The 12,977-nt window shown below is 42.6% G+C and overlaps 1 protein-coding gene across 5 annotated transcripts in view; it reads right to left on the bottom strand.

Moving 5' to 3' along the window:
- Positions 1–12,977, bottom strand: part of MAK (male germ cell associated kinase) — a 54,308-nt gene that overhangs the window by 24,030 nt on the left and 17,301 nt on the right. For all 5 annotated transcript variants that reach the window (XR_009492477.1, XM_024983661.2, NM_001046415.2 and 2 more), the window contains exons 6-8: positions 10,031–10,163; positions 4,369–4,540; positions 3,223–3,390 (exon numbers count right to left, since the gene is read on the bottom strand). Coding sequence is in view for 4 of the 5 variants with exons in the window: in XM_024983661.2 (XP_024839429.1) it covers positions 3,223–3,390; positions 4,369–4,540; positions 10,031–10,163 (473 nt within the window). In the remaining variant the exon portion in view is untranslated. The remainder of the gene's footprint in view (positions 1–3,222; positions 3,391–4,368; positions 4,541–10,030; positions 10,164–12,977) is intronic.

The raw sequence follows: 12,977 nt of genomic DNA, 5'->3' as shown, positions 1-12,977 counted from the left end.
CCTGATGATTGGGTGACACAGTCTTGAGCAGGGGTTCTGGACTGGGGAGACTTTGCCCCTTAGGAGATATTTTTTATTGTCACAAATTCAGGGGATGGGGAGTGCTCCTGGTGTCTAGGCATGCTGCAGGAATGCCGCTAAGTATCCTACAACGAACAGGACAGCCCGCCCCCAACCCGTCCCCTCAGCAAAGAATCATTGGGTCAAAAATGTCAGGAATACCACGGAGTACTCTGGCCACCTGATGCAAAGAGCCAACATCGGAAAAGACCCTGATGCTGGGAAAGATTGAAGGCGGGAGGAGAAGGGGACGACAGAGGATGAGAAGGTTGAATGGCATCACCGACTCGATGGACATGAGTTTGAGCAAGCTCTGGGAGTTGGTGAAGGGCAGGGGAGCCTGGGGTCACAAAGAGCGGGACACGACTAAATGACTTAACGACACCGGGGTTGATGACAATTAGTCTGGAGGCTGTCTGAAGGTTTATCTGCAGCTCAGCTGTGCGTATAGATCTTTGTCAGTATTACATGTCTGGATGGGGAGGGAAGTTCCCAGTTCTATTGTTGTGTGTGTGTGTGTGTGTGTGTGTGTGTGTGTGTTGGTGGAGGGTGGCTCCTTAAGATAACCAAGTCCAGTTCTCCTGCACCTCCTGCCCTAAGCCAGTCCCCACCCGCCATGTAGAGGCAGAACCATGACCCACAGTGAACTTCTTAGGTGCGCAAGGGCAGATTTTGAAGGAATAGAGGCAGCATCCAGAACTTAACCTCTCCCTAACTATGTCTCCCTGCTTCCACTGAAAAGCCCGGCACTGAAATAGTGAACAAGACAGAGGTTAAGGGCAGGGAGGTATGTTTTGGCAGAAGTGGGGGGGAGTTTTATTCTGAGTTTTCCCCTTAGACACTTCGTTCTGTCCCCTACCACACCCCATGCATGTGTTAATTACACAGACACTGCTTGGTGGAACTCAACCACTGTAGATGATTTAAATACATCAGTGCCTGGCAGCCAGGAGGCAAATTCTGAATCAAGTAGTCTCATTAATTAGCATGTCAGTATTACTCAGGCAAGAATGTACACATTTATAAGAGTGTGTTTTGCAATTTCAAAGCTTCATCTGTAACTTTTCCCCTTTAAGATACCAGCTACCATCCTTAAAGAAACAGGAAATCTTTAAAAATAATAACATTTTTTTCCTGTTTGTTGAGGGAATACTGATTGCATACAATAAGCAATGTATAGAAAGTTCTCAAGAAGAAATTAAAATTATCTCTAAAGCCAACACCAAAGAGAAAACTACTGCTCACATTTTGATGCTTTTCTTTTTAGTATTTCTTTTTAGTCTTTCATTTACATTACCTTTCATATACATACATATGGTGTGGCAAAAAAAAAGTAAATTGTATTTACCATAAAAAATAATTGTTAAGTGATAGTAATTACAACAGTGAAGTTACTGGCATAGATACTTACAGTGGCAGAAGCTGTTAAGTCTGTAAATACACATGTATTTATAAAAAATGAAAACAGAAAAGCCTATTACCACTCAAAATGTATTAAACTATGAGAATTCCTAATAGAAAATGACCCTATTAAAATATTTTGTGACTGTGCCTTTTGCCATTTACCTTAATTAACAATATCTCACTTCCACCAATTATTGACTATACAATATTGCACAAATTATGCAATGTCTGAGTTCCTCAGTTTATTTATTTTTAAGCAGTGATAATGTGTACCTAATAAGAGTTTTTGTGAGGACAGTCAGAAATTTTACATAAAGTCCCTGCTCAATAAATATTAGTTATTGTCATTAATTAATAACAGCATTACTGTTATAATAATAATACACGAGTGCTTGCTTGCTTGCTAAGTCGCTTCAGTCGTGTCCGACTCTGTGCGACCCCACAGACGGCAGCCCACGAGGCTCCCCCGTCCCTGGGATTCTCCAGGCAAGAACACTGGAGTGGGTTGCCTTTTCCTTCTCCACACGAGTACTAGCGTGGCTCAGATGGTAAAGAATCTTCCTGCAATGCCAGAGACCCAGGATGGATCCCTGGGTCGGGAAGATCCCCTGGAGAAGGGAATGGCAACCCACTCCAGTGTTCTTGCCTGGAGAACCCCATGGGCAGAGGAGCCTGGTGGGCTACAGTCCATGGGGTTGCAAAGACTCGGACACGACTGAGCGACTAAGCACACTTATGCCAGCACCTTCACTGTTATAATTACTATCACTTAACAGATTATGACTTTCTTGTAATACACACAATTTATTTTTTTGGCCATGCTGTGAGGCATGTGGGACTCTTAGTTCCCCAACCAGGGATGGAACCCATACCCCTTCCTGTGGTGGAAACGTGGAATCTGAACCACTGGACTGCCAGGAAGTCCCATTACAGATTACTTTAATATTTGAAAGGGCAAACTGTCTACCCTTACCACCATCCCCCAAGTTACTTATTCTCATTCAAGCCTGTCTTGGTTATTCTTTCCTATCTGTTCTTCCAGTTGATCTTTAGAAAATATTTTCCCAAATTAAATTTTTAAAAAGCCAAACCATTATTTGGTTTATTTCAACACTTAATGAATAGTTAAATAAGACCACCATAAAGCCCATAACAACTTTTTAATTTACGCCATTTGCAGATAAAACTGTACTGTTTTTAAGACCACAAGACAAGGTTCCTCTGTAGGTGCTGAAGGTATAAGTCACAAAGAAGCCAAGCGTGGGTGTCACATGCTGCCCTCCTGTGGGAGCCAGAGAGAGGAGGCTCCATTCCCGCGGAGGGACGACCGTGCTGTGTGGAGGGAACAGGACTCCTCTAAACAGCAGGAGAGCAGTGGAAATTCTACGAGACTGTCTAACTGAAGAGATGCTCTTTTACCACCCATGACAAGTTGCTTCCTAATTAGCCTGTCCCATGCCTGAATTTTTATCATTAGAGATTGATTCCTTTCAGCCTCAACCTCCGTAGGTTCCTCATTTGAACCACAAAACACAGAAAATCACCGGAGTGGCTATTTTTTGCAATCCTTCCAAGAATCTTACACGCCTGGAAGTTAATTCATTAGGTACAGTGTGTGCCTTAAGTTTTAGGGCTTAATTCTCTTGGTAAAACTCTGGTCAAAAATAGACTTGTTTCTGCAAAGGAAGATACCCCAGATATAGTAAAACCTCAAATTAAAAGAAGAAAAAAAAGCTATACCAAGGAGATTTGTCTTACCTGGCTTGCTGTTGGTCGTTTCTTTGGGTCCCAGTTCAACATTTCAGTCATAAGCTGAATGGCTTCGTTACTGGCATTGGGAATAAGAGTTTTTAGGTTTATAGGAACACACTGGGGAAAGCGGAAATTCATAGAGGATGCAAGCTGGTACCCTTCTGGCCAGTCACTCTGTTGAAGGAATATATAAGTGGGGGAGAGACAGCAATAAGAAAATTGTTTTTAGTGATCAGTTTAATACAAACATAGTAATAATATAAGAATCCCTCATGTATGAAGAAGTGTTGACTCATAAATAAATGTGAAAATGAAATAGCCAATGGCATACCTAGCTCAGTGCTACAAACAGTATAGACAGAACACTGAATTAAGAGTTAGGGGAAAAATGAGAAGGCACTTTTATAAATTTCAAAACGTTAATGATGATGGTGATGATGGCACCCAGGTGAGTTTGAACAACTAAGGACAAGTGATTTACAAAGAGAATAACTATTACAAAGATCCGCATTATATGTTAATGCATTGCCTCCAATGTCAAAAACTGCACACAGCTGGGAAATGACAGTTTTGTTAAGCTTTTAATAGCTGCGTTAACTTGTCTAATATTAAGTACAAGGCACACACCCAAGTAAGGTGTAATTATATATATTTAAATGTATTAAATAAGTACAACTCAGAAAGTGAAGTCTAGCTGAGTGCAATAGTTAATTGAAAAGTCCTAATTTCAAGAAATTAAATATCTGTGGCAGAGGTATATAAAAGTAAACAAGAAAAGGTTAAGAGAATATAAAATCTAGGACACTTGGCATTAATAAAGTGATTCCAATGGACATTCAAGAACAAGGAGGAAAGATTCTGAGCAAGGATGTCTCCGTATCCATCAGCTGGTCATCTGCTCGAAGTTAAACATATAGAACTCTAAATATAGAAAATCCTCCCTTATGTTCTTCAAGGGAGGCAAGCACCATTTTTCCACAACCTGATAGAATTCTAGCTTCTGCAATCCTCATTCCATCCCAATTTAAAAAAAAAAGATTATAAGAAAATTAACCGTTAAAGCATAAGCCTATTTGAAAAATTCAAATACCAGCTAGCTTGCCAAAAGTTATAAATAATGAAAAGTTACAACTTAGGGACAAGAGTACTTACTTTTTTAGGAGTCCCTAAAACCTGGCAAATCTTAAAGATTTCATCGACCTCACTTGTCCCTGGGAAAAGTGGTCTTAATGTATACAGTTCAGCCATTATACTGCCGACAGCCCACACGTCGATGGGAGAGCTGTAAGCTGAAGATCTTAATAAAACCTCAGGAGCGCGATACCTATGAAAAGAGAACACAAAACCGAACAGGGCATTCTGGGTGTCGTTCATGAGACGGAGGGACAGCAGGCTCTCATTTTGTTTGGTTGTGTATTCCAGTCAAGGACAGGGTGTTAAATGCCTTCTGTGTATCAGGCGTCTGCACAGTGGGTTGGGTTTCTATTGGATGGAGCAGATTTTTCCTGACCACATACATGTAGCGGAGCTCGAGACAAATATCAATGAAATGTCCAAGTGACCTAAGATAGGAACTCCAACAAACAGATGTGAAAATGCTATATAAAATACTAAGGAAAGGGGGGGAAGCTCTGAATGGAAGCAGATATATCCTAAATGGGAACAGCTGTATAATTTTACAATGCATTACATCCTGATACATTCATATGAAGGACAGAAAACAAAAGATTAACAAAGATTATCCCTGAGTAGTGAGCTTTTCCCCCCCTTTTTTTTAAGTTTATTTTATTCAAGTATAGTGATTTACAATGTTGTGTTAATGTCTGCTGTATAGCAAAGTGATTCAGTTATACGTGTATACATTCTTTTTCATAGTCATTATGGTTTGTCACGGGATATTGAGTATATCCTGTGCTTATTTATCCTTTTTTTTTTTTTGCTTATCAGTTTGAAAGCAGCAGTTCCTCAACTGACTCAATTCCCTTAACTGATAATATAGTATATTCACAGAGTTGTGTATCCATCATCACAATCAACTCGAGAACATTTTCATTATCCCCCAAAGAAACCCCATATCACTCCAACAGCCCTGGGTCCAGCGTCTCTAGTCTGCCACCTATCTATTGATTTGCCTGTTCGATCACTTCACATCAATGGGAGCATACACTGTCTGGTCTTTTGTGACCAGCTTCTTTCACTTAACATGTTTTCAAGGTTTATCCATGTTGTAGCATGTATCAGAACTTCTTCTCCACAAGCTGGAATCAAGATTGCTGGGAGAAATATCAACAACCCTAGATATGCAGAAGAGGAGCTGAAGAGTCTCTTGATGAAAGTGAAAGAGGAGAGTGAAAAAGCTGGCTTAAAACTCAGCATTCAAAAAACTAAGATCATGGCATCCAGTCCCATCACTTCATGGCAAATAGATGGGGAAAAAGTAGAAGCACTGACAAATTTTATTTTCTTGTGCTCCAAAATCACTGCAGACAGTGACTGCAGCCCCCAAATTAAAAGACACTTCCTCCTTGGAAGAAAAGCTATGACAAACCTAGACAGTGTACTAAAAAGCAGAGACATTACTTTGCCAACAAATATCTGTATAGTCAAAGCTATGATTTTTCCAGTAATCATGTGTGGATGTCGGATTTGAATAATAAAGAAGGCTGAGTGCCAAATAATCGATGCTTTCAAATTGTGGTGCTGGAGAAAATTCTCGATAGTCCCTTGGACTGCAAGGAGATCCAACCAGTCCATCCTAAAGGAAATCAACCCTGAATATTCATTGGAAGGACTGATGCTGAAGCTGGAGCTCCAGTACTTTGGCCACCTGATATGAACAGCCTACTCTTTGAAAAAGACCCTGATGCTGGGAAAGATTGAAGGCAGGAGGAGAAGGGGATGACAGAGGATGAGACGGTTGAATGGCATCACCGACTCTTTGGACATGAGTTTGAGCAAGGGAGATGGTGAAGGACAGGGAAGCCTGGCGTTCTGCAGTCCATGGGGTCACAGGGTTAGACGTGAGTGACTGAACAACAACAATATTGCACTGTAGGGCTGGACCACATTTTGTTTATCTGTTCATTGGGTGTTTCTACTTTTGGGCTATTACAAATAATGTTGTTATGAGCAGTTACAAGTTCTTGTGTGGACATATGTTTTCATTTCTCTTGGGTGTACACCTATATGTTTATCCACTGAGGAACTGCCAGACTGTTCTGTGCCATTCTGCACTCCTACCAACAACCTATGAGGGTTCCAATTCCTCCGCATCCTTGCCAACACCTGTTACTATGTTTTGATAGTTTTATGAGGCAAAATTATTTGAAACGTTTTGCCAGGTTTAGATACTGAAAACAAATAGTTTCAGTTTCACTCCATTTCAGTACAGGATCTAAATTTACCCAGCTGAAAATAGAAGCTCCTTAAAAAGATTCTTCCCCGCAAGAGGAGACTTTCCAATTCTAACTATACATTTAAACAGATAAAAACTAGTATACTTTGAGCTCTTAGCATTTAATCTGTTCAGTTCCTCTTTTGCTTTTATAGGGATAAAAATCATCTTCCTGTTTGCAAGCCTCATTTTCAATAATTCCAGTTTGCTATAAACTTCAGAACTGTGAGTTTTTGGCACTGTTTATCAAAAATTCTGAAGGAAGATTTCCAAGGGATTTGAAACAAAATGCAACCAAAATATAAAGGGATTATGTACAAAAAAGCTAGGTACTACTGTAAATTATTGAAATTGACTTACAAAGTAGTTTTTCAAAGGTTCAAACAATTCTAAAATTCGAATGACAGCAAAGAGAGAAAAATACACAGCCATGCTGCAGCAGTCTTTGAAGTCAACCTCAATGTCATCAAAGAAAATTTGTGCTTTGGTTAGGCTCTGTCTGTGTGTGTGTGTAATGTGTATATTTTGACAACTGCAACTTGTTATTTTGTTAGAATGTAATTTAGAAGCCTATTTGGAAGCAGTTACAAAACAGATGTGCATCATCAATGCCCTTCAGCTTTCTAGGTTTCTAAATTTAGTAAGAACACTGTTTTAATGATGTTCAGCATCATTAAAACTTGTATTTGGTTTGTCACTTCAAAAAGAATGCTATTTTCAATGCACAAGTTTTTTAACCAAAATTAAGTAGCATTCCCAGTCATGTCAGCCATTTCACTTTTCAAAGAATGACCTTCCTAAAGCTTCATATTGATTCCGTGGATTGTGATGGAAAAAATCAAACCATTATTAGAAATAAGGTAACTAGCCAGTTTGAAGACACTCATTTTTTAAAAACTGTTTAAAATTTTTAAAAAAATTAAAAAGAAAAAAAGAGAGCTGGCGTTGTTAATTAGCTGTGTGTTAAAGTGTGACCTTGGTTCACTGTCTCTCATGTTAGCAGCTAAGACTGGGGGAGAAGCAGGAAGCACAGAGTGTCGGGGGATCAGGCGTGAGTCAGCTCACTTTAATGAAACTACTGATCACAGGCCTCGGCCAAGACTGTCCTGAGCAAACCGTGACATACTGCCACCCTTTCCCGGCTCTGTCCTCAGATTGATTCATTCTTTAACCACACTCGCTCCCTCAGTGACCTCATCCAACCCTGTAATTTTAAACACTGAGATCTCCCAAGTTTCCAGCCCAGCCCTGCCCCCTGAAGCCAGGTCATAGGGCCCGCCGCCTACTGTGACATCTCAGGGGCACCCCTCACCTGAAAACAGCCTTCCCCAAACCCGGAGCTCCACAGCAGCACCATCCCCATCAGGGCCCACTCCAGCCTCCTGGCTGCTCACCGAAAAGCCCCTGAAGTGCCTGACTCCTTTCCTTACTCCCTTGTCTGATCCCCCGTGTCTGCTCTGCCTTAGAAACACACCCGCATCCTGTCCCTCTCACCACCTTCACGGCCACGAGAGCCAAGTCATTTTCTGCCATCTTCTGCCCCAGTCTCCTCCCTGCTCTCCCAGTTCTGCCTGTGCTCCTCTAAATTCTGTTTCCAATCCAGTAGCTCAGAGCCTCCCAAGGGTCTCGCCAGTTCTCGCAGATCAGCAGGCCACCCTTGTCCTTACCATGATCCACAGGGACCTCTGAGAGCTGGCCACCCCTCAAACACTCTAACCTCGTTTCCTGCTCTTGCCATGCGTGTTCATTCTACTCTGTGCAGAGTGTTCCTGCCTCCAGGCCTGGTCTCAGCATTTACACTCAGCATTTTCACCGCCTGAAAAGCTCTCACCGGCATCTCCCCACCCCCGCACCCCAGCATCACTGAGACCTTCTGTTTCAAACAGCAACACGGGGACTTTCCCGGTGATCCAGTGGCTAAGACTTTGCCTTCCAATGAGGGGATGCAAGACAGTGCAGGACAAGGCCTTCCAACGCAGGCTCGATCAGGGAGCTAAGAGGCAGAAAAACCCAAAACAGAAGAAAAAAAACCCAGCAACATGCCCTTCCCCTCCCGTGCCGCCTCCAACCCCGTGTCCCGTTCCAGACTTAATTTTTCTCTGTAATAATTTTTTCTCTGTAATAATTTTTCTCAGTATCACTATCTGATACTCAAATATTCTTAATTGCTTTCATTGGAGTATAATATAAATACTTTGGCCAGCTGATGCGAAGAACTGACTCACTGAAAAAGACCCTGATGCTGGGAAAGACTGAGGGCAGGAGGAGAAGGGGACGACAGAGGATGAGATGGTTGGATGGCATCACCGACGTGATGGACATGAGTTTGAGCAAGCTCTGGGAGTTGGTGATGGACAGGGAAGCCTGGCGGGCTGCAGTCCATGGGGTCGGACACGACTGAGCAACTGAACTGAACTGATACAAACAGAAAAAAGCATGTGTCCCAGGAATACAGCTTGCTGAATTTTCACAGTTAGAATGGACCCAGCGCCCAGATCAAGGGACTGCATGTTGTCAGCACCCAGACGGTCCCTCTCCCGCACTCTTCCGGTCACTTCTGACCCTCCTCACCCCGCTGTGGAGCCGCTATCCTGACCTTTAACAGCATAGATTAGATCTATTTTTGTTCATTAAATGGAATCCCGTAACGTGCTCTTTTTCCGTTTGGCTCTTGCTCTCCGCACTGTATCCGTGAGATTCATCGAACTGCTTATGCAGTTTCTAGGCCTCTGAATCTCGTTGCTATAAAGCAGTCTAGGCATCACGTCTCAGACTACCCAGACGTGATGAGCTCTGATGTCTTCCGATGGGCCTGTGTATGTCTCTCTGTGGGTAACTCATGCCGTGTTTAATTTGTTCATGGACTGGCTGTCATGTAAGTAGCATGAGGCAGAAATTCTTTTCTGTTTAGTTCTCTTCTGTGTTGTTGTTGGTGTTTAGTCACTAAGTCCTGTCTGACTCTGCAACCCCATGGACTGTAGCCCGCCAGGCTCCTCTGTCCATGGGATTCTCCAGGCAAGGATACTGGAGTGGATTGCCATGCCCTCCTCCAGGGGATCTTCCCGACTCAGGGATTGAGCCTGTGCCTCCTGCATTGGCAGGTGGATTCTTTACCACTGAGCCATCTGAGAAGCCCTCACTTTTGTGCTCCCAGTGCCTAAAATAGTATCCAACAGGAGGTGTTCAGCAAATATTTGTTGAATGAGTGAATGGATGTGTGAAATCCTTTTTCCTTCTCTTTTTATTAATCAGAAGAGTCATGAGCCAATCTTCCACTCTCTCCAAAGAATATTAAAAAAAAAAATTCAGTTCTATATTTTAAGTACTTGATATAGAACCTCCAGAAAGACACAGAACAATCTACTGTAGGAAAACTTCACCAGGGACAAACGTCTCCGGACAGTTGCATAAACTACTCACCATCTGGTGGATACATAGTCCGTATACGGGGGCTGTGACCTTAGTTCTCTCGCAAGTCCAAAGTCAGCAATTTTCACAAGTTCTGGGCCCATACAAAGCAAGTTTTCCGGTTTCATGTCCCTATGGAAAAAACCTTGGTAATATAGAGAGGAAAAACAATAAATCATCGTATCTGGACATATTTGATTTATTAACAAGATGAAGCTGAACCTCTGTTCTAATTACGAATGTGAATTTAGGGGGGAAATTAAACCTTATTTATTGTCTATTAAATGATGGGAGGTGGGGACCGTGCTTTCAGAATAATTTGGCAAGGAAATTATACAGTATATATGATGGGTAAAAATAAATATGCACATGTATTTCCTTTCCTTTTCTTTCTTTTTTTTTAATGTTTATTTATTTATTTGGCTACACTGGGTCTTAGCTGTAACATACAGGATCTCTGATCGTCACTGTGGCACGTGGACTCTAGTTGCGGCATGTGGGATCTAGTTCCCTGACCAGGGATTTAACCCAGGCCCCCTGAACTGGGAGCACAGTCTTCGCCACTGGACCACCGGGAAGTCCTCCATTAGTATTTCTGTTTGTGGATCTGATGCGTTCAGGCACTGGGTTAGGTACTACCACATTACAATTATCTCCGTGAATCTGCAAAGCAGCCCTGTGGAGGCCCTGTGATCACGAGTGTGTAACACACGAGAAGGTTCAGCCTGGAGAGAGGCGGCCATGTGAAGCTCAAGGAGGGTTGTGCATCAGTTCACGCCAATGCAGCTGGTCTTCCTGCTGCTGGCAGTTTAACCGCAATTCCTTGAGTATAATCACTTATTTGAGAAGTGCATTAAGTGCAATGGGAATGTGCTTATTTACCGAACTAATGTATAAAATAGACGGTTCCTGAAGCTACACGGCAGCCCTGTGAAAATGAAGCAAAAAGCCCTCCTTGCAAACGTCTAAGGAGTATGCAGAGCACACTGGCTGTACACAGACGGCCTGTGTCCTAATGACCCTTCCGGGTGGAGAATTAAGAACGGCCTGATAATCGGTTGTAGGTGATCGTCATCATTCCAATAGGGTTTGAGCTCAGAAGACTTTTCTAAGCCTGAACTGTTCTAATCCCTTCAGAGCCGTTGTGGGCTGTGTGTGACATTGACAGATGGACTCGGCACCCCTGGTACCCCTTACTCCAAATAGCTATTGAGATCCATTTCATTCACTTTCAAGAGAAACATGTTGTATTTTCACAATGAAGACAGGAGAGGGAGCACGTGACATTAATCTATAAAATCTTAGAGAATTAAACCGGGAGAAGGCAATGGCACCCCACTCCAGTACCCTTGCCTGGAAAATCCCATGGATGGAGGAGCCTGGTGGGCTGCAGTCCATGAGGTCGCTAAGACTCGGACACGACTGAGCGACTTCCCTTTCACTTTTCACTTTCATGCATTGGAGAAGGAAATGGCAACCCACTCCAGTGTTCTTGCGTGGAGAATCCCAGGGACAGGGGAGCCTGGTGGGCTGCCGTCTATGCGGTCGTGCAGAGTCAGACACAACTGAAGCGACTTAGCAGCAGCAGCAGAGAATTAAACCAGAGTTGAAGTTTTCCCCACCTTATATAGTATAAATATATTGGTAACTTGGTCCTATTTTAACTAAAGTATTAGTTCAATTTTTTGACAGCTACCATTTTAAAAGTGTCTGTTTTCTCAAAGGATTACATCTGAGACGTTTAAATACGACAAGAATAAATTAGCTTTTGTAAAAATGTCTATTGTTCTTGAGTCTGCTTTCCCAAATCACAATGTAGACACTTAAAAAGCCATCTCTAGGTTACCCTTTACTTTTAGCAGCAATTTTTAAATCCTAAATTAGTTTCCTTTTTCAATCCCTTATGCTCTGAAGGTGCTGGTTCAGTTCAGTTCATTTCAGTCGCTCAGTCATGTCCGACTCTTTGCGACCCCATGAACCGCAGGATGCAGGCCTCCCTGTCCATCACCAACTCCTGGAGTCCACCTAAACCCATGTCCATCGAGTCGGTGATGCCATCCAACCATCTCATCCTCTGTAGTCCCCTTCTCCTCCTGCCCTCAATCTTTCCCAGCATCAGGGTCTTTTCAAATGAGTCAGCTCTTCACATCAGGTGGCCAAAGTCCAAAGTATTGGAGTTTCAGCTTCAACATCAGTCCTTCCAATGAACGCCCAGGACTGATCTCCTTTAGGATGGACAGGTTGGATCTCCTTGCAGTCCAAAGGACTCTCAAGAGTCTTCTCCAACACCACAGTTCAAAAGCATCAATTCTTCTGCACTCAGCTTTCTTTATAGTCCAACTCTCATATCCATACATGACCACTGGAAAAACCATAGCCTTGACTAGATGGACCTTTGTTGACAATGTAATGTCTCTGCTTTTTAATATGCTGTCTAGGTTGGTCATCACTTTCCTGCCAAGGAGTGAGCGTCTTTTAATTTCATGGCTGCATTCACCATCTGCAGTGATTTTGGAGCCCAAAAAAATAAAGTCAGCTGCTGTTTCCACTGTTTCCCCATCTATTTCCCATGAAATGATGGGACCGGATGCCATGATCTTCGTTTTCTGAATGTTGAGCCTTAAGCCAACTTTTTCACTCTTCTCTTTTACTTTCATCAGGAGGCTTTTTAGTTCTTCTTCACTTTCTGCTATAAGGGTGGTGTCATCTGCATGTCTGAGGTTATTGATATTTCTCCCAGCAATCTTGACTCCAGCTTGTGCTTCCTCCAGCCCAGCATTTCTCATGATGTACTCTGCATATAAGTTAAATAAGCCGGGTGACAATATACAGTCTTGAGGTACTCTTTTTCCTATTTGGAACCAGTCTGTTGTTCCATGTCCAGTTCTAACTGTTGCTTCCTGACCTGCATACAGGTTTCTCAAGAGGCAGGTCAGGTGGTCTGGTATGCCCATCTATC

This window comes from Bos taurus, chromosome 23 (assembly GCF_002263795.3).
Source record: "Bos taurus isolate L1 Dominette 01449 registration number 42190680 breed Hereford chromosome 23, ARS-UCD2.0, whole genome shotgun sequence".
Lineage (NCBI taxonomy): Eukaryota > Metazoa > Chordata > Mammalia > Artiodactyla > Bovidae > Bos > Bos taurus.
This window is presented reverse-complemented; position numbering and strand designations above follow the sequence as displayed.